Consider the following 23,752-nt stretch of genomic DNA (forward strand, 5'->3'; position numbering starts at 1 on the left):
TGAAAAGTTGCTCAACATCATTAATCTAGGGAAATGCAAATCAAAACTACAATGGCTGTTATCAAAATGACAAGAAATAGTAAGTGTTGGAAAGGATGTGGAGAAAAAGGGAACCCTTGTGCACTGTTGGTGGGAATGCAAACTGGTGAGGCCACTATGGAAAACAGTACAGATGTTCCTCAAAAATCTTAAAATAGAATACCATATGATCCAACAATTCCACTCCTGGGTATTTATCTGAAGAAAACAAAAACATTAACACAGAAAGATATATGTATCCCCATGTTCCTTGCAGCACTATTTACAATAGTCAAAATATGGAAAGAAAGTGTCCAACAACAGACGAATGGATAAAGAAATTGTGGCATATGTATACAATGGAATATTATTCAGTCATAACGAAAGAATGAAATTGTGCCATTTGCAACAACATGGATGAACAAAAACAAAAACAAAACAAAACAAAAACAAATTCACAGATAGAACAGAAGATTGGTGGTTGCCAGAGGCAGCAGATGGGGAGAAGGAGAAGTGGGTGAACTGTTTGCGGTGGTTTTTTTTTAAGTTTAAATAAAACAAAATAAAGGGAATAAAAGCATTACAAAATTTATAAGACCAAAGGAAGCCACTGAAACAAAGAAAAAAACTTACCTAAATATAAATTTTTTAATAAAAGAGCAAAAAAAAACCCAAAGCACAACAAAAAATACACCACACACAGAAACAATGAACAGAACATAATACACATAATAATCATAACATAAAATAATATGACAGACTTGCTATCAAACATATTTTTATCAAGAAATATGAATAGGTTAAACTTGCATATTATAATAAAAAGATTTCTGATTTAGCTTGCCAAGCAAAACCCAAATATATGCTCTATACGAAAGACATACTGGAAACAAAATGGTTCAAAAAAACTAAAAATAAAAGTATGGAAAAAGGTATACCTGGAAGATGGGAACAATATGAAAGCAGGGGCAATGGTACTAAGAAGAGATAAAGCATAATTAAAACTAAAAAGCAATTAACTGTGTCAAAGAAAGAGTCTCTTTGATGCTAAAAGTCTCAGTTCACTAAACATATGTTGTAAATATCTATGCACCAAATAATACAGCATATGGCTTTACAAAGTCAAAACTAGAAGAGATTCGGGGAGACATAGATAGAAGCCCACTGATAATAGGAGATTTTAACATTCCATTCTCAGTACAAAATGGATTAAGTGGACCAAAAATAGGAAAGGATACAGAAGATCTAAATAACATAATCAATTAGTAGAGCTTATGGTTATATATTTAACTTTACAGTGTGATAATAGAGAATATACCTTCTTCTCAATTGCATATGTAACATTCACAAAAACTGATCATTTATTAGGTTCTCCTCCACAAAAAAATCAACATATTCCATAAAACAGAATGACTAAAAACAGTGTTCTCTGATCACAATAAAACTAGAAATTATTAACAAATTTTCAAAAATTAAAAGGCACTTTCATGTGGAAATTAAATAACTTCCTACTAAACAACTTTTGGGAGAAAGATGAAATACAAATAGAAGTTACACATTTTTTTAATGATAATGAAAATAATTATATATCAGAATTTATGAGTTACAATTGAAATGAAAACTAGAAGAAAATTCATAGCCATAAACACTTTATTAACAAAATGAAACAATAAAAATAAGTAAATTCCCAGATCAAAACTTGGAAAAAGAAGAAAGTAAGCCAAAAGAAAGTATCAAGAAGGAAATAAAGATAAAAGCAGTAATTAATGAGGTACTGAATAGAAAAACAGTAGTTCTCATTAATAAATCAACATCTTGTATGCTGAAGAAAAAATAACGAAATAAACATGCCATTAGATAACTTAAAGTAGGAATCACATATATACAAAATCAGAAATGACAAGAGTGAAATAACCATTGAATCAGAAGAAATTAAAAAATCATGACTCTACAGACATCCGTATAAATAAATGTGAAACCTATAAGCAAAGGATAATTTCCTAAACTCCCATTAGAGATAGACAGTTTAAACAGACAAATTTCCATAGAAGAAATAAAGAAAGTTATCAAGAAGTACTCCACAAAAAGAACCATGCCTGGATGGTTTCACAGGGAAAATCTATCAACACTTCAAAAACCAAATACCCTCTGTGTTGCACAAATTGTTCCAGAGCTTAGAAAATGTAGAAAAACCTCTTAATTCTTTTTTATGAAGCAATTAAAACACTGATACACAAACCAAAAATTTAAAAAAAGAAACAGAAAAAAACCCCTATGTGAACCCTGTGTGGCATGGGATCAGAATGAGGGGTATGATTACAGGTACACATACAAATATAGGTCAATATCACCTTCAAATATTGATGTAAAAGCTCTAAATAAAATACTAGCAGACAAAATCCAACACCACAGTAAGATAATGATACACAAAGAACAAGAGGGATTTAGTCTAAGAATGCAAGGTTGGTTCAATCCATTAATATAATACATTATATTAATAGCTCAAAAAAAAAAATCATGATCATCTCCATAGATGCTGAAAAAGCCTTCAACAAAACTTAAGATCAATTCCTGACTCTAAAAAAAAAAAACACTCAAGAAAACTGGAGTTGATGCATACTTTCTTAGCATGATAAATAAGTATATACACTTTGTCTTAAAGTCAGTATCTTACTTTTAACAAGGAAACACTAGAGGCATTTTTACTAATACAAGAATTAAGACATCCTCTACAACACTATTTAACACTGTAATATAGGTATCTGCCAATGCAATTAGATAAATCAATTAGGGGCATCAGAATTGGAATTGAAGATGTAAAACTATATTTATAGATGATATGATCACAAACTTGGAAACCCCTAAAGAATCCATGATCTTGGGGCTTCCCTGGTGGCACAATGGTTAAGAATCTGCCTGCCAATGCAGGGGTCACGGGTTCGAGCCCTGCTCTGGGAAGATCCCACATGCCGCAGAGCAACTAAGCCTGTGCACCACAACTACTGAGTCTGAGCTCTAGAGCCCACGTGCCACAACTACTGAAGTCTGTGTGGCAAGAGCCCGTGCTCTGCAACAATAGAAGCCACCACAATGAGAAGCCCATGCACCACAACGAAGAGCAGCCCCCGCTTGCCACAGCTAAAAGAAAGCCCGCGCTCAGCAACGAGGACCCAACACAGCCAAAAATAAAATTAATTAATTAATTAATTAATTAAAAAAAAAAAGAATCAACCATCTTTAGATGGTAGAGAAACAGGGAGTCTCAAACACTGCTGCTTGGAATAGAAACTGGTATATTCCTTACGGACAGGAATTTGGTAATATCTAACAAAACTATATATATATATATATATATATATATATGTATGTATATGTTTACCTTTTAATCCAGCAATCCCACATCTGGGAATATATTCTGAAGCTAATTCTCTAGTGATGTGAGTGTATGTACTTACAAGGTTATTATTCATTGTGGCACTGTTTATTTATAAAATATTTGTAACAAGCTAAATGCCCATATGTAGGAGACTAGTTGAATAAACTAGAATACGTCTACACAATGGAGTATTATGCAGAATGAAAAAGATCTCTATGAACTGATATACAGTGATTTCTAAACTACTTTCCGAGAATTCCAGGGTAGCAAATAGGTAAATATATTGTGAATAATAAGAATCAGGAGTTTTAAATCTGGAAAAGGAGAAAAAGTAGAATGAACCATGTGTGGTGTGGGATCAGAACTGGGGGTATGATTAGAGATACACATACACATATTAATACATAGATACACACGTGCATACACATACATAAACGGTCATACATATATATTCACAAACATATATACACTCATGCTGATTTTTTCATATATAACAATCTTAGCCTTAAGATTCACATAATTAGACTGAAGAAATAAAATTTCATAATTTTTAAAATTTAAATTTAAAAGATACTGGCTATTCAATTTATAGCATAGGAAGATATTACGAGGAACAACTGTCAGGAAAAAAGGCTTTTAAACAGAGCAATCAAGCTAACCTTTAAATACTAAAGAATTTACTCATATATGTGGCCAGATCATAAAAACAGAAAAATATAATATTAATCTCAGTGGCAAATATTCTTATGTGCCCAGCTGAGATTATTTTTGTATTAGTAAGATAACATATTACCCTTCAGAAAAGCTGCAAAGATGCAAATGGTACTTGGTATTTCACAATGAAACATATCAAAAGCCACTGTACCTTACAGTAAAATCATAGGAGCAAGAGGCCAACACAGAAGCATGAAATGGTGAAAACTACAAAAAAAACACAAAAAACCCTTTTTGAGGTTAACTGTAATTATAACATGCTACTTCATAAGGTCATTTCCATGAACATTATAATAAAGTTCATCTAACTTAACCAATTTTGTGAATACATATTATGATTGCTATTAGCACAAGTATCAAATAAACATTTAAATGTTAAAAGTTTTTAAATAATTTTTATGTTATTTGTATATCACATCTAATGAAAATGATATCAAGGTCAAAAACTGCAAATTTAAAGACAAGTAATATTTAGTAATAAACATGTTTCACCAGGCTGCCCATTGCAATTTTATTTCTTCCATGTTTTTCTTACCAGTACTTTAATAGTTATATACACATAATATAATTACATTTGAATGCTCTTCATAGTTTGCAAAATACTTTCACTACATTACCCTATTTCATTCTCAGAAGCACTGTGAAATATATATAGAAAATATTTTTTAACTACTAAAACCTGTGTGCCATGAAAAAACATCAGGGCACTGTGTCTCATATGTTGAGTTGTAACCAGTAAAATTTAAAATATTAACTACAATTTAGAATTTTTTAAATAGGAATAACATAATTATCTTAATGAAAAGATCAAAAAGGTACCTTTTTATCCTTAATGTAAAAAACAAAGAATGAAATTGGGAAATGTCCCTTAATAAGATGTTTTCCACAGTGACTTAGCAAAATTTACCTAAATAAAAGCTGGGAAACTAACTTAAGTCACCTTATACCTGACAAATTTGAGGGGATCAGCAGAAAAAAGTTACCTCATCCTCTGCTGTTTACAAAGTGGAAAACTGTCTATACCCTAAACTTCTGAGAACATTCATATATACAATCATGTTAGGGAAAATAGAGAATTAACTCTCTCTCTGTGCAAGTTTCAACAAAATAAAGAAATCTTCCCACTGAATGAAAAATTGTAAAGAATATAATACTAAAAGTAAATTACTATAGTTAAAAAATATTAAAAGGAATAATAGAATGGGGATGACAGAATGAGAAAAACATTTTATTTAATCCTAAGTACTGCTCGACTACATTATTACAATTCATTCAATAATTATTCCAGTATTTTACCCAATTTTAATCTTTCAATATTCATTATCATTCATTGGATAACAAAAACATGCATAAAAAAGAATCAATAACCCCATCCCCTAAACACCTTTTATATATACTTCATTAATTATATTTTTGTTCTATGTATAAAAAGAAAAGATAAAAACTTACTTTCACTCTCCTAATAGCATAGGTGTGACCAAGAAGTTCAAATACTGGTTGTCGTACATTCCTCAAGTCCCAGCCTCTCAAACTACAATCAACTGCCCCTGTCACTAGCAAATTCTGAAAACAATTCAGAGAAAAGTAAAGTGTGACATCTGTGCAATTAAGCAGTACCCAAGCTTTCCTACTAGAAACAGTGTCTATTTTCTGTTATTTACTTAATCTGATCCCAGGAGTCATTCTTGAAAAGTTATATAACATTATAGAAAGGAGTCAGAATATACATCAAAAAGCAAAAATTAGTAGGACTTGAGAGAAAAGGAACTCAATATGCTTTAGGCATATGATGGAACACTATACACAACAGAAAAAGGCAGAGTCTCAAACAGCATTGTAGATTTTCCAATCTACTTCTAGGAATATTAATAAGAACATAAGATTTTAAAAATTATACCTGACAAATGAGCCCACCTTTCTTTTCAGCATCCTCTGAGGTTTCTACCAAGCATTAAAAGGCAAGATGCCTGCTAATTTACAAATATTTGAAAGTGCAAGGTATAAATTAAATTTTTATGTTTTTCTAATTCTAAATCAATCACTGTTCTCAACTCTCATGGGCCATGTCTTAATATAATATGTAACACTATCTGAGAATTTATGCAGAAAGTGGTAAGTCTCCTATCTAGTCAGGTTTTATAAATTCTGCTATCTAAGAGCACCCTAGGTGAACCCAGAGTTCATGGCTGAAGAGGCCAAGAGCTGCGCCCGCACTCAGCCCCATTCCACATCAACCAGGGCAGTAATCTATTGTCTGAACATTTTCCACTTCAATATAAGCTCCTCTGAAAAAAAGCTGCAATGATTTTTTTTTTTAATTTTTAAACTACTCTCAAGTATATATCAGCAACTTTTTTAGAATTCCCAAAAGTATAACACACAGTCCACAATTTCATTTTCCTATTTGGAAAATTCATGAGAGAGATTTGAACTGTAGTCATCAGCACTGAAAATTTTATTAAAATCAAGTATTATTTTGAATATGTTCTATATTTTTAAAATCTATTTTATTTCTTTCTATTTAAAGAACTCAGCCGATACAATGTTCTCTTAACCTTCACTGATTACTTTAAAAGTGGGAAAAACAAGGCATATGTTATACTTATTTGTCATAGTCAACAGACTGCTTCAGGTACATATATCTATTTAAACAGCATATCAACACATATTTAATCCATTTCTATTTCTAATTCATATGCTCATATGGTTAGCTGAAGCTCTGCAAAAAGTTACAAATGGACACTGCTATCCTTACAGAAACATGAAGCTTGGTTAGGCTTATAAGGGAAGACGAAACAGAAAATTCTAAAAACTGATGGACTGTCAAATTAAAAATCAAGTTACAAATAGTTCAGCAGCCTCACTAGCAAAATGAACAAGAAATGAAAGCAAAAGATGATACAAATTGGCAGGGTTAACAGCAATAAAGTAAAAAATTAGGTAACTTGTAAAGCAGTTTCCCAAATAAACAAGTAAGGCTGCACTATTGAACTTTTGAGAACTTCTGTTTCTTATTCAGCCTGTTTTATGTGCACTTAAATCCAATTAATGCTAATGCAGGTCACTCACAATCATCAATTAGAAACGAAAGGGACTGAATTTAACTTAATGGTCCATAAACACTATCAAAGTCCACATAAACAAAGATAAAATAAAATCTAAAACATTTCAACATTAGGAAGGGCTCAGCAGCTCAGGATAGAACCAGACAGGGTACCTCATTGTATTTACACCAGTCACAACTCAGAATTTCTGCCTGATGTGCTGGAACCACAGTTCTGACTCCTGTTGTCTTCACATCCCAAATTCTCAAAGTCTGATCGCCTGGTGAAAGAGGAAGACTTGATCACTTTCCATCACACCACTTGGATACTCGGTACCCATGACAACCAATCAGGGGAAAACACACCACTTTCACTATCAGGATACTGCCACCTATATATCATATATACATTGTTTTTGTACTATAATAATGCATAAGACCTACTAAAAGTGATGAACTACAAAAAAATAAGGCACCATGATAATGTTTTTAGATCTACTCAAAGCAGGAAAATCTAAATCTCACACTAAGACAAACATAGCAGTGATTAAACACACACCCAATGCATTTTTCTTCAGGATAGGAAAAGGCCCTGAAAATCTTTGTTTCTTGTAAATAAAGTCAGCACCCTATACCAGCATATTCTATAAGAAACAAAGTGGTAATAGTCTTACTGTTAAATGTGTGCAAAATCTACCAAGTTGAAATGGATAATTTTCAAATCTTAGCTTTTACATTTATTACATTTTAAAGGGCCATCCGAAGGTATATTTTTCACCTTGGAAAAAAACAAGTTGAGAAAATTTGTCCTTATACTCTGAATTACTACAAAAATGATTATACTCTGAATTATTATACTCTGAATTACGCTGATTACTACAGGTAATACTCTGAATTACTACAAAAATGATTTATATCACATAGCTGCACGAAGTCAACCCTGATCAAATGTTTTACATGCTGTTTGCCTTCAATTTTGTAAACTATGAGGAAATAACAAAATGACCAGATGAAAAACCCTGAATATATGTATATCTACATCAAAATTAAATTACAAACAATAACTGATCATGTGAGAAAGCTAGTTCAGCTTAATGAAAAAAAGAAAAACAATGTGATGGCAGGCATAGTCTTGATTCCATTTAGTAGTTGTGTGACCCTGCACAAGTTATGTAATATCTCTGAGACTGATTCCTCATTTCTAAAAAAGAAACAGAATGACTACATGCATGATGGTATAAGAATTTAGTGTAATAAAGTTTCTGTAAATCGTTAGCATGGTCTCTAGCATATAGTAGATACGCTAATATGTGGTATATAAAAATGCTAAATTTTAGGACTTCCCTGGTGGTGCAGTGGTTGGGAATCCGCCTGCCAATGCAGGGGACACGGGTTCGAGCCCTGGTCTGGGAGGATCCCACATGCCGCGAAGCAACTGAGCTCATGCACCACAACTACTGAGCCTGTGCTCTAAGAGAGCCCATGAGCCACAACTGCTGAATCCCGCGCGCCTAGAGCCCGTGCTCCGCAACAAGAGAGGCCACCGCAGTGAAAAGCCCGCACACCGCGGCGAGGAGTGGCTCCTGCTCTCCGCAACTAGAGAGAGCCTGCACGCAGCAACAAAGACCCAACGTAACCAAAAATAAATAAATAAATTTATTTTTTTTTAAAAATGCTAAATTTAAAAAATTTCCTTTAGTTACCTACATACAATTTCCTATCATCCCAATTCTAAATCATACGTCATTTACCTAAGTTCAAGAGTTTTAGAGCATTTTTTTCTGATTTCTTTGCAAGTTGTTTAAGAAAGATAAGAATTAAATTGTTGGTGGTAGTGAAATGTAGAGGTTAAGAATGGGGGCTTTGGAGCTCCAGAGCTTGGTTCAAATCCAGCTCAATCATTTGGTAGCTGTTGACGTTTAGTCAAGTTACTTAACATCCTGGATTCTTACTTTCCTCACCTATGATAAAATAACTGTCTTATACAGACCCACAGACGTGAAGGACAAATTAGTGGTTACCAGTGGGGTGAGAGAAGGGCAGAGGGGCAATATAGGGGTAGGGGATTAAGAGGTACAAGCTATTAGGCATAAAATAAGCTACAAGGATATATTGTACAACACAGGGAATATAGCCAATATTTTATAATAATTATAAATGGTGTATAACCTTTAAAAATCGTGAATCACTATATTGTACACTTGCAACTTATATAACATTGTACCTCAACTATACTTCAAAAAAAAAACAACAAAAACAAATCCGCCTTATAAAGTTGAAATGAAATAAAGTTTTAAAAATAAAATAACAAAACATAACCATGATTAGAAGTCATTCCTGTCCCTATTAATAACATGAATAAATAATAACTAATATTTATTGAATGCTTACTATATGCCAAATACTGGTCAGCATTTTACATGTACAGTCAGTCCTCCATATTCGTGGGTTCCAAATCTGTGAATTCAACCAACCATGGGCCAAAAATATTCAGGAAAAAAAAATTCCAGAAAGTTCCAAAAAGCAAAACTTGAATTTGCTGTGCTGGCACCTATTTACACAGTATTTACATTGTATTAGGTATTTTAAATAATTTGGGGATGATTTAAAGTATACAGGAGGATATGCATAGATTATATGCAAATATGACGACAATTTATATAAGGGACTTGAGCATCTAGGGATTTTGATATCCTGGGAGGGTCCTGGAGCCAATCCCCAACAGATACCAAGAGATGAATATATTAACTTTAAAAACATCACAACAAGTGAGGTAAAAATTTTGATAAAATAAAAAGTAATTTTTGTAGTCATTTACAAATGAGGAAACTGAAGCACATGGAGCTGAAGTAAGTCAGCGGAGAGGAAACAATGGAATCAGGGCCTAGAATCGGAACCCAGGCTGTCTGGCTTCCTAGCCTGTGTCAACTATAACTACACAATGGTGCCCCCTAACGTTGTCGGAGGAGAAGTGCCACGTGATCAATGTTGGCGAAACCTTGAGGAATTATTCTTTTAATTTATACGTTAATTATTTTATAAATTGGGGGAAATTTTAATAGACACACACAGATAACATTCTGTCATATTTGCCCCACAATTATTTTAGAAGTAAAAGTAACAAAACACAACAGACAGTGTTGAAACCTCTACTGTATTTCCAACCCCATTCCCCATCCTCCTTGCCCGAGGCTACCACAATGCTGAATTCGGTGTGCCTCCCTGTAGTTTGTGTTTTGGTGATACTTCTACAACATTTTTATGTATTCATAAATATGTACTATTGTTTGTGTGTGAGATTAAAATTTTTTTTTATTTAAAAAGCATCATCCTCCTATTTTACAAAAGGTTGAAAACCACTCTGATAGAAGAGAGTGACTAACGTTTTTGAATCTAGCTAAGGATAGTGGGGATGAGACCGAATGATGAGTTTGAAAGTACCAAACGGAAATGGTTCAGAATCGGTATAGACTAGAGCTCCCAACATTTCAGGGGTCCTAATAATCATCACTGTCTGTGGTCTAGCCACCAGTCAGTAGAATTTCTTTCAGAAGTCTAAGTAGCTTTGATTAGATGATCTTTCATGACTTCCCCTAACCTTCAGAGTTTACAGCAGGGTGGTGTGGATGTCCAGAGTTTGGTCTGCCCAGCAACACCCTTCCAGGAACAGCACCCTCTTTTCACCATGTGATTCCAGAAAGACCTATGGCTCAACACAATCGACTGGCCAAGGACAGGTCTAAGCAAGGCCAGTCATACTATCTCATTTTCTGCCCCTGCCACAGCTGACAGGTCAAAAGTATCTACTTGGGATTTTTCTGAAGTATAACTGAAAAAATAATGTCAGTCCCTCTCTCACAGTAGAATTTACAGCTTATAAAATTGAGAAGCTGCTGGTGGCCATGTGTTTCACTGTATGGAGAAAGCTGGCCTGCAGAGTCAAGTCAACAAGCAGAGAAAAGTCCAGGTTAGAGACAGAGAATGTGTCCGGGGGTCATTTAAGCATCCCTTCCCCTTCTGGGGTTGCTTTTCAATAAATTCTACAAAGACCTAAGATTGCACAAGTTCTATCACCTGTAGGCAAAGGCAAGCCCTTATCATCATGGAAGCAGTGAATGGGATTCACCTGAAGCTTCAAACTCTATAAAGCCTAGCCCCAGAGAAAAAAGATTCGATTTGGCACAAGGCTTCCACTAAAACATAGGAAATGCCTAAATGATGTATACTAGCTTTCAAAAATTTATATGTAATACCAGGTCTGAAATCATAAAGTCTGCTATAAACCATGACTAAGCTTTGTTTAAAGTTCAATGAGCTTGTGTTCATCCTAATAATTACATTCCTCATAATTACATTTTATGGGTGTATGTGAATGTTTTAAAGTACCAAAATATTACAATAAACGTGGACTAGGAGATTAAGAAACAACTAGTAATTCTAGCAACAATATGGATGAATCTCACAAAACATAATGTTGAGCAAAAGAAACTAGACAAGAAAACATAAAAACAGGTAACATTAATCTATTACAAGGCAGTTCAGTAGTCACCCTCGAGTGGGGGTCGGGTAATGACTGAAGGATGTGAGGGAGGCCTCCGCGATGCTCTGTTTCTTGATCTGGGTGCTGGTACACAGATGTGTTCATTGTGAAAATTCATCACATGCTTAAGATTATGCACTGTTCTCTATGTGTATTATATATTGTATTGTTATATTATGTATATAATATACATTATATATGTGTATTTCAAATTACTCTGGGACAATATTTTGGTTCTTCACCATCATATTCAAGCAATGCTTTTTAAAAACACCATGGCTTAGGTTGTCCCCTCTTGCAGTTAATTTAAAGGGCACAAAAAAGTGAGAACTGCTCTGAAGGAGCTGAGAATTCCACTTCTGCTGCACACATTCGTCACTTCCTCCTCATCACTTTGCTTTCCAGGTAGGAGAGGGACCTCCTGGCCCACTGGTACCAGGACTCATTCAACTCTTTTAGCCCCCACGACATCTATATTTATATATTTTTTAAATTGCATTTTCCAGACAACTGGCCTTTCATTGTCAGCCAGACGTTTATCAGGGCCCTTGATAGTGCCATAGAACCACCTGAATTACCAGCTTCTCTTATCCGTTGCAGACTTGCCACTGGCTGCAGAACCAGTGAATTTAAGTGCATAATATGGTATAGGATGTACTGGCTACTACTATGTCTAATTCAAGTTGCAGCGTTAAGAAATTGGGTAAGGAGAATAAGTGTAAACAGTGAATCTGAAACTGTGAAGTGAAATGAGTAGAAAAAGGATGCATATTGGGCCCAAATAATTTATTTGAAATGCCAGATGCCTATCAGATGTAATATGACTTTTTTCTTAGAGTAGAATGATTTTTTTTAAACTACTGGACTCCACATATTCAGGCATGGCTATGATTTATGCAATTATATGGAGTCTGTAATAGCAGTAATTTAGTTTTCATGGTTCAAAAAAAAGTTTACTTCATATTAATCCTCTTTATGTAAAGAGCTCAAATATTCTTCCCTTTCATCTCACGTAATTTAGAAATATGAATTCTGTACTAATACAACTTTCATGAACTAAACAAAACCAATGTCCTGAGAGAACTCTGCTAAGGAAGATCTAAATCTCTATATACTCCTCCCTTTGGTCTGTCTTAACTTAGCTAATGATATATTTAGGTCTAGATTAGCAAATACCATACAACTTTGAAGGTGACCAGATTCTTGGAAAAACTCAAATGCTATATTCGCATATACTATCTTAAAATATAAACTGTTATAAGCAGTTGAAAGACATAATTAGCTATACGTGTGCCACAGGATTCGACATAAAACTACGTCTTGACTGCCTATCATACAAGCTTCTACCATTTGTAATATTTGTGAAGACAAATATTTTACAATACTGGGTTTCTCAACCATGAATTCTGCAGTTGAAACTATTTTTATGCAAAGATTATAGTATGTTTTATAGCAAGTTCTTGTCTGTAAGCAAGAAGACAAAGTAAGAGAATTAATTGATAAAGACCATAATATAACTCAAACTATAACCGACAAAACTGAGGAAAAAAACTAAAGAGTTCTCAATCCAAGGAAACCACTTCCTCTCTGAATTCAGCACTGAAACCATTCTGTCAGTTTTTTTTTTTAAAGAGATGAGTATATTTCTATTAAAACAAACATGCAATTTCCATTACATCAACAGAAATAAGCTATTTATTTAGGCATCTTAAACAGAGTGACACCATAGACTAGTACAGTGCTTTCCAAATTAGGCTGATCACTAGACTCAGCTGGGGTGATTAAAAAATATACTTCTGGGGCTTCCCTGGTGGTGCAGTGGTTAAGAATCCACCTGCCAATGCAGGGGACACGGGTTCGAGCCCTGGTCCGGGAAGATCCCACATGCTGTGGAACAACTAAGCCCGTGCGCCACGACTAGTGAGTCTGCGAGCCACAACTACTGAAGCCCACGCACCTAGAGCCCATGCTCTGCAACAAGAGAAGCCACCGCAATGAGAAGCCCGCACACCACAACGAAGAGTAGCCCCTGCTCGCCGCAACTAAAGAAAGCCCGTGCACAGCAAGGAAGACCCAACACAGCCAAAAATAAATAAATAAACACATACATACATATATACATACATACATACACTTCTCAGAGGTATCTGATTCAGTAGGACTAAGATGAAGGCTAGAATTCTGTTGTTTTTTCAAGCTTCCCAATGACTCTGATGGTGGGCCAGGTTTCAGGATCACTGGACTAGTACGTTATTACACAAGCATGCATTCCAGATTCTACCTGAAGGAAGTTACTCTAAAACTCTGTTCTCAGAGTTTTAGTTTCTAGATAAGCACTGACTCTTAATCCTTACAGCACATACGCACGCAAAGGCCATTCAGATCTTCCTCAAATATGCCCTGCTCTCTCCACATCCCCTCCCTCTGCTTCCCACTTCTCATCTCCTAACTCTTACTTGTTCATAAGGTAGCAGTTTAAACACTATTTCCTCAGAGAAGCTTCTCCGACCAGCCAACTTTGACAAGCTCAAGAATTCTTTGTTATGTTTCCACAGAGTTCTGAGCACACAGGTTAATCATAGGAGGCACCACTCAGAGAGCCCTTACTCTGTGCCAGGCACTGTCCTAAGCTTTTTGCTCATACTAATTCACTTAATCCTCATCAAAACTCCATGACATGGGTATTATTATCACCCTTATTTTTTAAATGAGGAATGAAGAGACGGAAGTTAAGTAGCATGACCAAAGTCACGTAACACTGGTGAAAGCAGAATTTGATCACAGGGAGCCTGGCTGCAGGGTCCATGTCCCTAACCACTGTGCTGTGCCCTCTTCCTCAAAGAACTTCATGCTCCTGATCGTTATTGTTGCTAGGTTTTTCCTTAGCATCTCTCTTTCCCACTGGACTATACACTCACTGTATCTTCAGTGCCCAGACAAAGGCGGACATTCACTAAATATATGACTGACTCACTGACAATGTCCCTGTCAACAATCAAAATTAATCTTAAATATGTTTTTAAAATTCTGGTAAGATGATTATTCCCGTATATTATATAATAATAATCAAAAAATTTTAGTGTTTGCTTGTGTAAGGTGCTCAGCTATGTCAAAGACTACATGCCCTATAGGAAATATATGAAAACAAGTCAAGCAAAGAAAATATGCAAAGAAGTGCATTGTACACAGCTTGGTAAGCAAATTTTCTTAACTCTCTTGAAATGGCAAAGGCACAATGAGAGCTTTAGAGCTTACCCCAACTTTTACTATGCCACAAACCCTCCTTTTGTAGAGTGGAAGAAAAACTTCAAATCTTTTCAACTTTATTAAGTAGGCTAATATTGGAAAAATCATCATGGAGAAATATTTCAGGAAAATGTCAAATGCTTGATAAATAAACCTTCCACTGAGTTTCCAAAATCATAAAATCTGGCAGAAAATGGCTTTACTGTATTCAATTTTTTTTAAGGAACATAGGTTACAGCTCACAGGTCCAGTGCTAGGTTTTTGTCAAATCCCTTCTGATTTATTCCAAGCCTTGGATGTGCAGACAATTTAGTTCATATTGACCCCCTATCCATCTTCTTCACCTAACCAGGATTCAGTCTTGCCATTCTCAGTGTATGTAGCTAGGTACCACCCTCTCTCCCGTTTCCCATTCTCAACTGCAGGAGCTGAGCCAGGCCCAAGCCAATCAACACATTACAGCCTCCTCTCCCAGGCACAGTGATTAGTTTAGGAACATCCACACAGGCCATCAGAGTCCATGAGAGAAAATGAAACATTTTTAGATGTCTGAAAAGGAATCTCCCACTTTCTCCTACTGGACAGAAACAAGAAAGGATGCAGGGGCTAGAGCTACTGCCATCTTGCTATCATGTGGTACCTGATACTGAAACCAACTTAACAGAACACAGAACAAAAGAGAGAGCAAGAACAGTCTTTGAGCCCTACATCCAGCTGTGTGTACATAGCCAGGTGTAATTCTGGACATTTCAACTATGTGAGCAAATAAATTATCTTCTACCTTAAGGCAGTTTGGGTCAGAATTTCTTTCACTTTCAACCAAAGACATGCTGGCTGGTATAACCACTATTTACATTCATTTCTAATACAACACATGAAGGTAATGTCATTAAACTGTCTTTTTTTTCTGTTAAAGCAAATGGACATTTTGTTGATGAAAGACTCTTTTTATATACTATCTATTTACAAAGTACAGATACTTAAGTTTTGTAATTATACTGCTAACTCTCTACACAGTCTTTATCTGCTATTCAGTCTTACACACTGAATATTCTATATATAACATCCAGAGTCAATATTATGTATACTATGCTACACAAAAGGCCAATGTAATACAAAGAAGTGTGTGTGACTCAGCCTGAATAAAGGGCTAATATGTACAATTCTGCCTGACTTTTATTTTTAACATCTTTATTCGAATATAATTGCTTTACAATGTTGTGTTAGTTTCTGCTGTATAACAAAGTGAATCAGCTATATGTATACATATATCGCCATATCCTCTCCCTCCCACCCTACCTATCCCACCCATCTAGCTGGTAACAGAGCACCGAGCTGATCTCCCTGTGCGATGCAGCTGCTTCCCACTAGCTATTTTACATTTGGTAGTGTATATATGTCAATGTTACTCTCTCACTTCCTCCCAGCTTACCCATCCCCCTCCCTGTGTCCTCAACTCCATTCTCTACATCTGTGTCTTTATTCCTGTCCTGCCCCTAGGTTCATCAGAACCTTTTTTTTTTTTTTTTTTTAGATTCCATATATATGTGTTAGCATACAGTATTTTTCTCTTTCTGACTTACTTCACTCTGTATCACAGACTCTAGGTCCATCCACCTCACTACAAATAACTCAATTTCGTTTCTTTTTATGGCTGAGTAATATTCCATTGTATATATGTGCCACATCTTCTTTATCCATTCATCTGTCGATAGACACTTCAGTTGCTTCCATGTCCTGGCTATTCTAAATAGTGCTGCAATGAACACTGTGGCACATGACTCATTTTGAATTATGGTTTTCTCAGGGTATATGCCCAGTAGTGGGACTGCTGGGTCATATGGTAGTTCTGCCTTCAATTTTTTAAGGAACCTCCATACTGTTCTCCATAGTGGCTGGATCAATTTACATTCCCACCAACAGTGCAAGAGGGTTCCCTTTTCTCCACACCCTTTCCAGCATTTATTGTTTGTAGATTTTTTGATGATGGCCATTCTGACTGGTGTGAGGTGATACCTCATTGTAGTTTTGATTTGCATTTCTCTAATGATTAGTGATGCTGAGCATCCTTTCATGTTGCTGGCAATCTGTATATCTTCTTTGGAGAAATGTCTATTTAGGTCTTCTGCCCATTTTTGGATTGGGTTGTTTGTTTTTGTGATATTGAACTGCATGAGCTGCTTGTATGCTTTGCAGATTAATCCTTTGTCAGTTGCTTCGTTTGCAAATATTTTCTCCCATTCTGAGGGTTGTCTTTTCGTCTTATTTATGGTTTCCTTTGCTGTGCAAAAGCTTTTAAGTTTCATTAAGTCCCATTTGTTGACTTTTGTTTTTATTTCCATTTCTCTAGGAGGTAGGTCAAAAAGGATCTTGCTGTGATTTATGTCATAGAGTGTTCTGACTATGTTTCCCTCTAAGAGTTTTATAGTGTCTGGCTTTACATTTAGGTCTTTACTCCAATCTGAGTTTATTTTTGTAAATGGTGTTAGGGAGTGTATTAATTTCATTCTTTGACATGCAGCTGTTCAGTTTTCCCAGCACCACTTATTGAAGAGGCTGTCTTTTCTCTATTGTATATTTTTGCCTCCTTTATCAAAGATATGGTGACCATATGTGCATGGGTTTATCTCTGGGATTTCTATCCTGTTGCATTGATCTCTATTTCTGTTTTTGTGCCAGTACCATACTGTGTTGATTACTTTAGCTTTGTAGTATAGTCTGAAGTCAGGGAGCCTGATTCCTCCAGCTCTGTTTTTCGTTCTCAAGACCACTTTGGCTATTTGGGGTCTTTTGTGTTTCCATACAAATTGTGAAATTTTTTGTTCTAATTCTGTGAAAAATGCCACTGGTAGTTTGATAGGGATTGCATTGAATCTGTAGATTGCTTTGGGTAGTAGAGTCATTTTCACAATGTTGATTCTTCCAATCCAAGAACATGGTATATCTCTCCGTCTGTTTGTGTCACCTTTAATTTATTTCATCAGTGTCTTATAGTTTTCTGCATACAGATCTCTTGTCCTCTTAGGAAGGTTTATTCCTAGGTGTTTTATTCTTTCTGTTGCAATGGTAAATGGCAGTGTTTCCTTAATTTCTCTTTCAGATTTTGCATCATCAGTGTATAGGAATGCAAGAGATTTCTGTGCATTAATTTTGTATCCTGCTACCTTACCAAATTCATTGATTAGCTCTAATAGTTTTCTGGTAGCATCTTTAGGATTCTCTATGTATAGTATCATGTCATCTGCAAACAGTGACAGTTTTACTTCTTTTCCGATTCAGATTCTTTTTATTTCTTTTTCTTCTCTGATTGCTGTGGCTAAAACTTCCAAAACTGTGTTGAATAATAGCAGTGACAGTGGGCAACCTTGTCTTGTTCCTGATCTTAGAGGAAATGGTTTCAGTTTTTCACCATTGAGAACGATGTTGGCTGTGGTTTGTCATATATGGGCTCTATTATGTTGAGGTAGGTTCCCTCTATGCCTACTTTCCAGAGAGATTTTATCATAAATTGGTGTTGAATTTTGTCGAAAGTTTCTTCTGCATCTATTGAGATGATCACATGGTTTTTATCCTTCAATTTGTTAATATGGTTTATCACATTGATTGATTTGTGTATATTGAAGAATCCTTGCATTCCTGGGATAAACCCCACTTGATCATGGTGTATGATCCTTTTAATGTGCTGTTGGATTCTGTTTGCTAGTATTTTGTTGAGGATTTTTGCATCTATGTTCATCAGTGATACTGGCCTGTGGTTTTCTTTTTTGTGACATCTTTGTCTGGATTTGGCATCAGCATGATGGTGGCCTCGTAGAATGAGTTTGGGAGTGTTCCTCCCTCTGCTATATTTTGGAAGAGTTTGAGAAGGATAGGTGTCAGCGCTTCTCTAAATGTTTGATAGAATTCGCCTCTGAAGCCATCTGTTCCTGGGCTTTGGTTTGTTGGAAGATTTTTAATCACAGTTTCAATTTCAGTGTTTGTGATTGGTCTGTTTATATTTTCTAGTTCTTCCTGGTTCAGCCTCAGAAGGTTGTGCTTTTCTAAGAATTTGTCCATTTCTTCCAGGTTGTCCACTTTATTAGCATATAGTTGCTTGTAGTAATCTCTCAAGATCCTTTGTATTTCTGCAGTGTCAGTTGTTACTTCTCCTTTTACATTTCTAATTCTGTTGATCTGAGTCTTCTCCCTTTTTTTCTTGATGAGTCTGGCTAATGGTTTATCAATTTGTTTATCTTCTCAAAGAACCAGCTTTTAGTTTTATTGATCTTTGAAACTGTTCCCTTCATCCTTTTTCATTTATTTCTGCTCTGATCTTTATGATTTCTTTCCTTCTGCTAACTTTGGGTTTTTTTTGTTCTCCTTTCTCTAATTGCTTTAGATGTAACGTTAGGTTGTTTATTTGAGATTTTTCTTGTTTCTTGAGGTAGGAATGTATTGCTATAAACTTCCCTCTTAGAACTGCTTTTGCTGCATCCCATAGGTTTGGGTCATTGTGTTTTCATTGTCATTTGTTTCTAGGTATTTTTTGATTTCCTCTGATTTCTTCAGTGATCTCTTGGTTATTTAGTAGCATATTGTTTAGCCTCCATGTGTTTGTATTTTTTACAGTTTCTTTTCTGTAATTGGTATCTACTCTTATAGCATTGTGGTCGGAAAATATACTTGATATGATTTCAATTTTCTTAAATTTACCAAGGCTTGATTTGTAACCTAAGATATGATCTATCCTGGAGAATGTTCCATGAGCACTTGAGAAGAAAGTGTATTCTGTTGTTTTTCGATAAATAAATATCAATTAAGTCCATCTTGTTTAATGTGTCATTTAATGCTTGTGTTTCCTTATTTATTTTCATTTTGGATGATCTGTCCATTGGTGAAAGCGGGGTGTTAAACTCCCCTACTTTTATTTTGTTACTGTCAGTTTCCCCTTTTATGGCTGTTAGCATTTGCCTTATGTGTTGAGGTGCTCCTATGTAGGGTGCATAAATATTTACAATTGTTATATCTTCTTCTTGGATTGATCCCTTGATCATTATGTAGTGTCCTTCTTTGTCTCTTGTTATAGTCTTTAAAGTCTATTTTGTCTGATAAGAGAATTGCTATGCCAGCTTTCTTTTGATTTCCATTTGCATGGAATATCTTTTTCCATCCCCTCACTTTCAGTCTGTATGTGTCCCTTGGTCTGAAGTGGGTCTCTTGTAGACAGCATATATATGGGTCTTGTTTTTGTATCCATTCAGCCAGCCTATGTCTTTTAGTTGGAGCATTTAATCCATTTACATTTAAGGTAATTATCGATATGTATCTCCCTATGACCATTTTCTTAATTATTTTGGGTTTGTTTTTGTAGATCTTTCCTTCTCATGTGTTTCCTGCCTAGAGAAGTTTCTTTAGCATTTGTTGTAAAGCTGGTTTGGTGGTCCTGAATTCTCTTAGCTTTTGCTTATCTTTAAAGGTTTTAATTTCTCCGTTGAAGCTGAATGAGATCCTTGCTGGGTAGAGTAATCTTGACTGTAGGTTTTTCCCTTTCATCACTTTAAATATGTCCTGCCACTCCCTTCTGGCTTGCAGAGTTTCTGCTGAAAGATCAGCTGTTAAGCTTATGGGGATTCCCTTGTATGTTATTTGTTGCTTTTCCTTTGCTGCTTTTAATATTTTTTCTTTGTATTTATTTTTTGATAGTTTGGTTAATATATGTCTTGGCATGTTTCTCCTTGGATTTTTCCTGTATGGGACTCTCTGTGCTTCCTGGACTTGACTGAATATTTCCTTTCTCATATTAGGGAAGTTTTCAACTATAATCTCTTCAAATATTTTCTCAGTTCCTTTCTTTTTCTCTTATTCTTCTGGGACCCCTATAATTCGAATGTTGATGCACTTAATGTTGTCCCAGAAGTCTCTGAGACCGTCCTCAATTCTTTTCATTCTTTTTTCTTTATTCTGTTCTACAGTAGTTATTTCCACTATTTTATCTTCCAGGTCACTTATCCGTTCTTCTGCCTCAGTTATTCTGCTATTGATTACTTCTAGACAATATTTAATTTTGTTTATTTTGTTGTTCATCATTGTTTGTTTGCTCTTTTGTTCTTCTAGGTCCTTGTTAAAAGTTTCCTGTATCTTCTCCACTCTATTTCCAAGATTTTGGATCATCTTTACTATCATTACTCTGAATTCTTTTTCAGGTAGACTGCCTATTTCCTCTTCATTTGTTTGGTCTGGTGGGTTTTTACCTTGCTCCTTCATCTGCTGCATATTTCTGTCTTCTCATTTTGTTTAACTTACTGTGTCTGTGGTCTCCTTTTCGCAGGTTGCAGGTTCACAGTTCCTATTGTTTTTGGTGTCTGCCCCCAGTGGGTGAGGTAGGTTCAGTGGCTTGTGTAGGCTTCCTGGTGGAGGGGACTGGTGCCTGTGTTCTGGTGGGTGGGGCTGGATCTTGTCTTTCTGGTGGGCAGGGCCGCATCCAGTGGTGTGTTTTGGGATGTCTGTGAACTTAGTATGATTTTAGGCAGACTCTCTGCTAATGGGTGGGGTTGTGTTCCTGTCTTTCTAGTTGTTTGGCATGGGGCGCCCAGCGCTGGAGTCTGCTGGCCGTTGGGTGGAGCTGGGTCTTAGCGTTGAGACGGAGATCTCTGGGGGAGCTCTCGCCTATTGATATTACGTGGGCCCGGGAGGTCTCTGGTGGTCCAATGTCCTGAACTTGCTTCTCCCACCTCAGAGGCTCAGGCCTGACACCAGGCTGGAGCACCAAGACCCTGTCAGCCACATGGCTCAGAAGAAAAGGGAGGAGACTTCCCTGGTGGTGAAGTGGTTGAGAATCCACCTGCCAGTGCACGGGACACGGGTTTGAGCCCTGGTCTGGGAAGATCCCACATGCCGTGGAGCATCTAAGCCCGTGTGCCGCAACTACTGAGCCCGTGTGCCACAACTACTGAAGCCCATGCACCTAGAGGCCAAGCTCTGCAAAAGAGAAGCCACCACAATGAGAAGCTCATGCACTGCAACGAACAGTAGCCCCTGCTCACCACAACTAGAGAAGGCCTGCATGCAGCAACGAGGACTCAATAATGAAGACCCAATGCAGCCAAAAATAAATAAATATTTTTTAAACAGAAGAAAAGGGAGAAAAAAGATAGAAAAAAATAAAAATAAATAAAATAATAAATAAAAAGAAATAATTATTAAAATAAAAAATAAAAATAATGAGAAAAAAGAGAGCAACCAAACCAATAAACAAATCCACCAATGATAACAAGTGCTAAAAACTATACTAAGATAAACATAAAAATCAGAAACAAATCAGTCGCAGACAGCAAACCCCAAGTCTACAGTTGCTCCCAAAGTCCACTGCCTCAATTTTGGGATGATTTGTTGTCTATTCAGGCATTCCACAGATGCAGGGTACATCAAGTTGATTGTGGGGATGTAACCCACTGCTCCTGTGGTTGCCCGGAGAAATCTCCCTTTCTCTTCTTTGTTCACACAGCTCCTGGGGTACAACTTTGGTTTTGGCCCCACCTCTACATGTAGGTTGCCCTCAGGCATCTTTTGGGAAGTCTGAGGTCTTCTGCCAGCATTCAGCAGGTATTCTGTAGGAGCTGTTCCACATGTAGATGTATTTTTGATGTATTTGTGGGGAGGAAGGTGATCGCCACGTCTTACTCCTCCACCATCTTGTAGGTCCCCCGTGCCTGACTTTGTCGCTATCAGATTTTACCTTTGGTCACGGTCAGTAAAAGAACAATTAAAAACAAAGAAAGATAATTTGGGGGCCTTAAATAATAATACAAATTAATAGAATTACATGCAATAGTAAGGTAAAGGAATTTTTAAAAATCTATCAGTAATTTATGGTTTTATTTATTAATACTTTTCCAATTTATACTCATTATTAATTCTAGTTTATTACAAATGCTACCAATTAGAGCTCCTAGATGACATGTCTTCACTGCTTCACTAGAAGGGAAGTATGTTTCAGGTCATTCTGAAGATGGATCTATTCTATACCACTAATTCCTTCCAGAGTTTGAGGCGAATCCTTTGAAAATGTAGAATATAAGACCAAAGGGCATCCCTACACTAAGAAAATGATGTTAATGTCAAACTAATTCACATCCTTATAAGAATTTTAATTGACCTTGTACTAACAGTCTCTGTATTAGGGGTTTTCACCAATAGTAAAATTATAAAATGGTCAAATTATAACCATTATGTTTAACTGCAGTCATCTTGCAGATCTGATTCACTATCAACATGAAACTCATTAGCATTTCCATTAAAAGCATAAAAATGACTAACTCAAGTTATATATGCAGGCTAAAGGGTTAGTTAACTCAAACAAGTGTATTAATATTGCTATCATTTACTTAATACACACCCAGCCTTATGGCTAGTTGTGCCACAGAAAGACTGAAAAAAATCAAAGAAGAAATTTAGGCTTGGAAAAGGAAATGTGACAAGGAAAAATATATTACCAGTCCCATCCCCAAAGACTTGATATTTCAGAAAAGATTTGGTTCAAATTATGGACTGAGAAACTACAACTTACACAACTTAGAAAATTTAAGAATAGTAGTAATAATTTTATTAATGTACCTTTCTTCATTCTAGAAAATACTATTAATTTTAATCAGCAAACAAAACATTTTCTGAGTTACCTGAACCTCTACACACAGAAGTTATTATAATTCACTATTATCTTAGGATCTAAAAAAATTGCTTAATCTAAATGGGACGTATGTGTCTGTTCACAATTTACCTGGAGGTTTCCACTTCTGAGGCTCTCCAACCTAGTCATACTTCAGAATTCAGGGACATT

General features: G+C 35.8%; 1 protein-coding gene across 3 annotated transcripts in view; it reads right to left on the reverse strand.

Annotated features, from left to right (window-relative positions):
• The window catches only part of PEX7 (peroxisomal biogenesis factor 7), a 91,000-nt gene that overhangs the window by 50,081 nt on the left and 17,167 nt on the right, over window positions 1-23,752 (reverse strand). For all 3 annotated transcript variants that reach the window (XM_036871979.1, XM_036871977.1, XM_036871978.1), the window contains exons 6-8: window positions 7,326-7,432; window positions 5,558-5,671; window positions 4,260-4,315 (exon numbers count right to left, since the gene is read on the reverse strand). In XM_036871979.1, coding sequence (XP_036727874.1) covers window positions 4,260-4,315; window positions 5,558-5,671; window positions 7,326-7,432 — 277 coding nt within the window. The remainder of the gene's footprint in view (window positions 1-4,259; window positions 4,316-5,557; window positions 5,672-7,325; window positions 7,433-23,752) is intronic.

The sequence above is a fragment of the Balaenoptera musculus genome, chromosome 12 (genome assembly GCF_009873245.2).
Source record: "Balaenoptera musculus isolate JJ_BM4_2016_0621 chromosome 12, mBalMus1.pri.v3, whole genome shotgun sequence".
In the NCBI taxonomy this organism is placed as follows: Eukaryota; Metazoa; Chordata; class Mammalia; order Artiodactyla; family Balaenopteridae; genus Balaenoptera; species Balaenoptera musculus.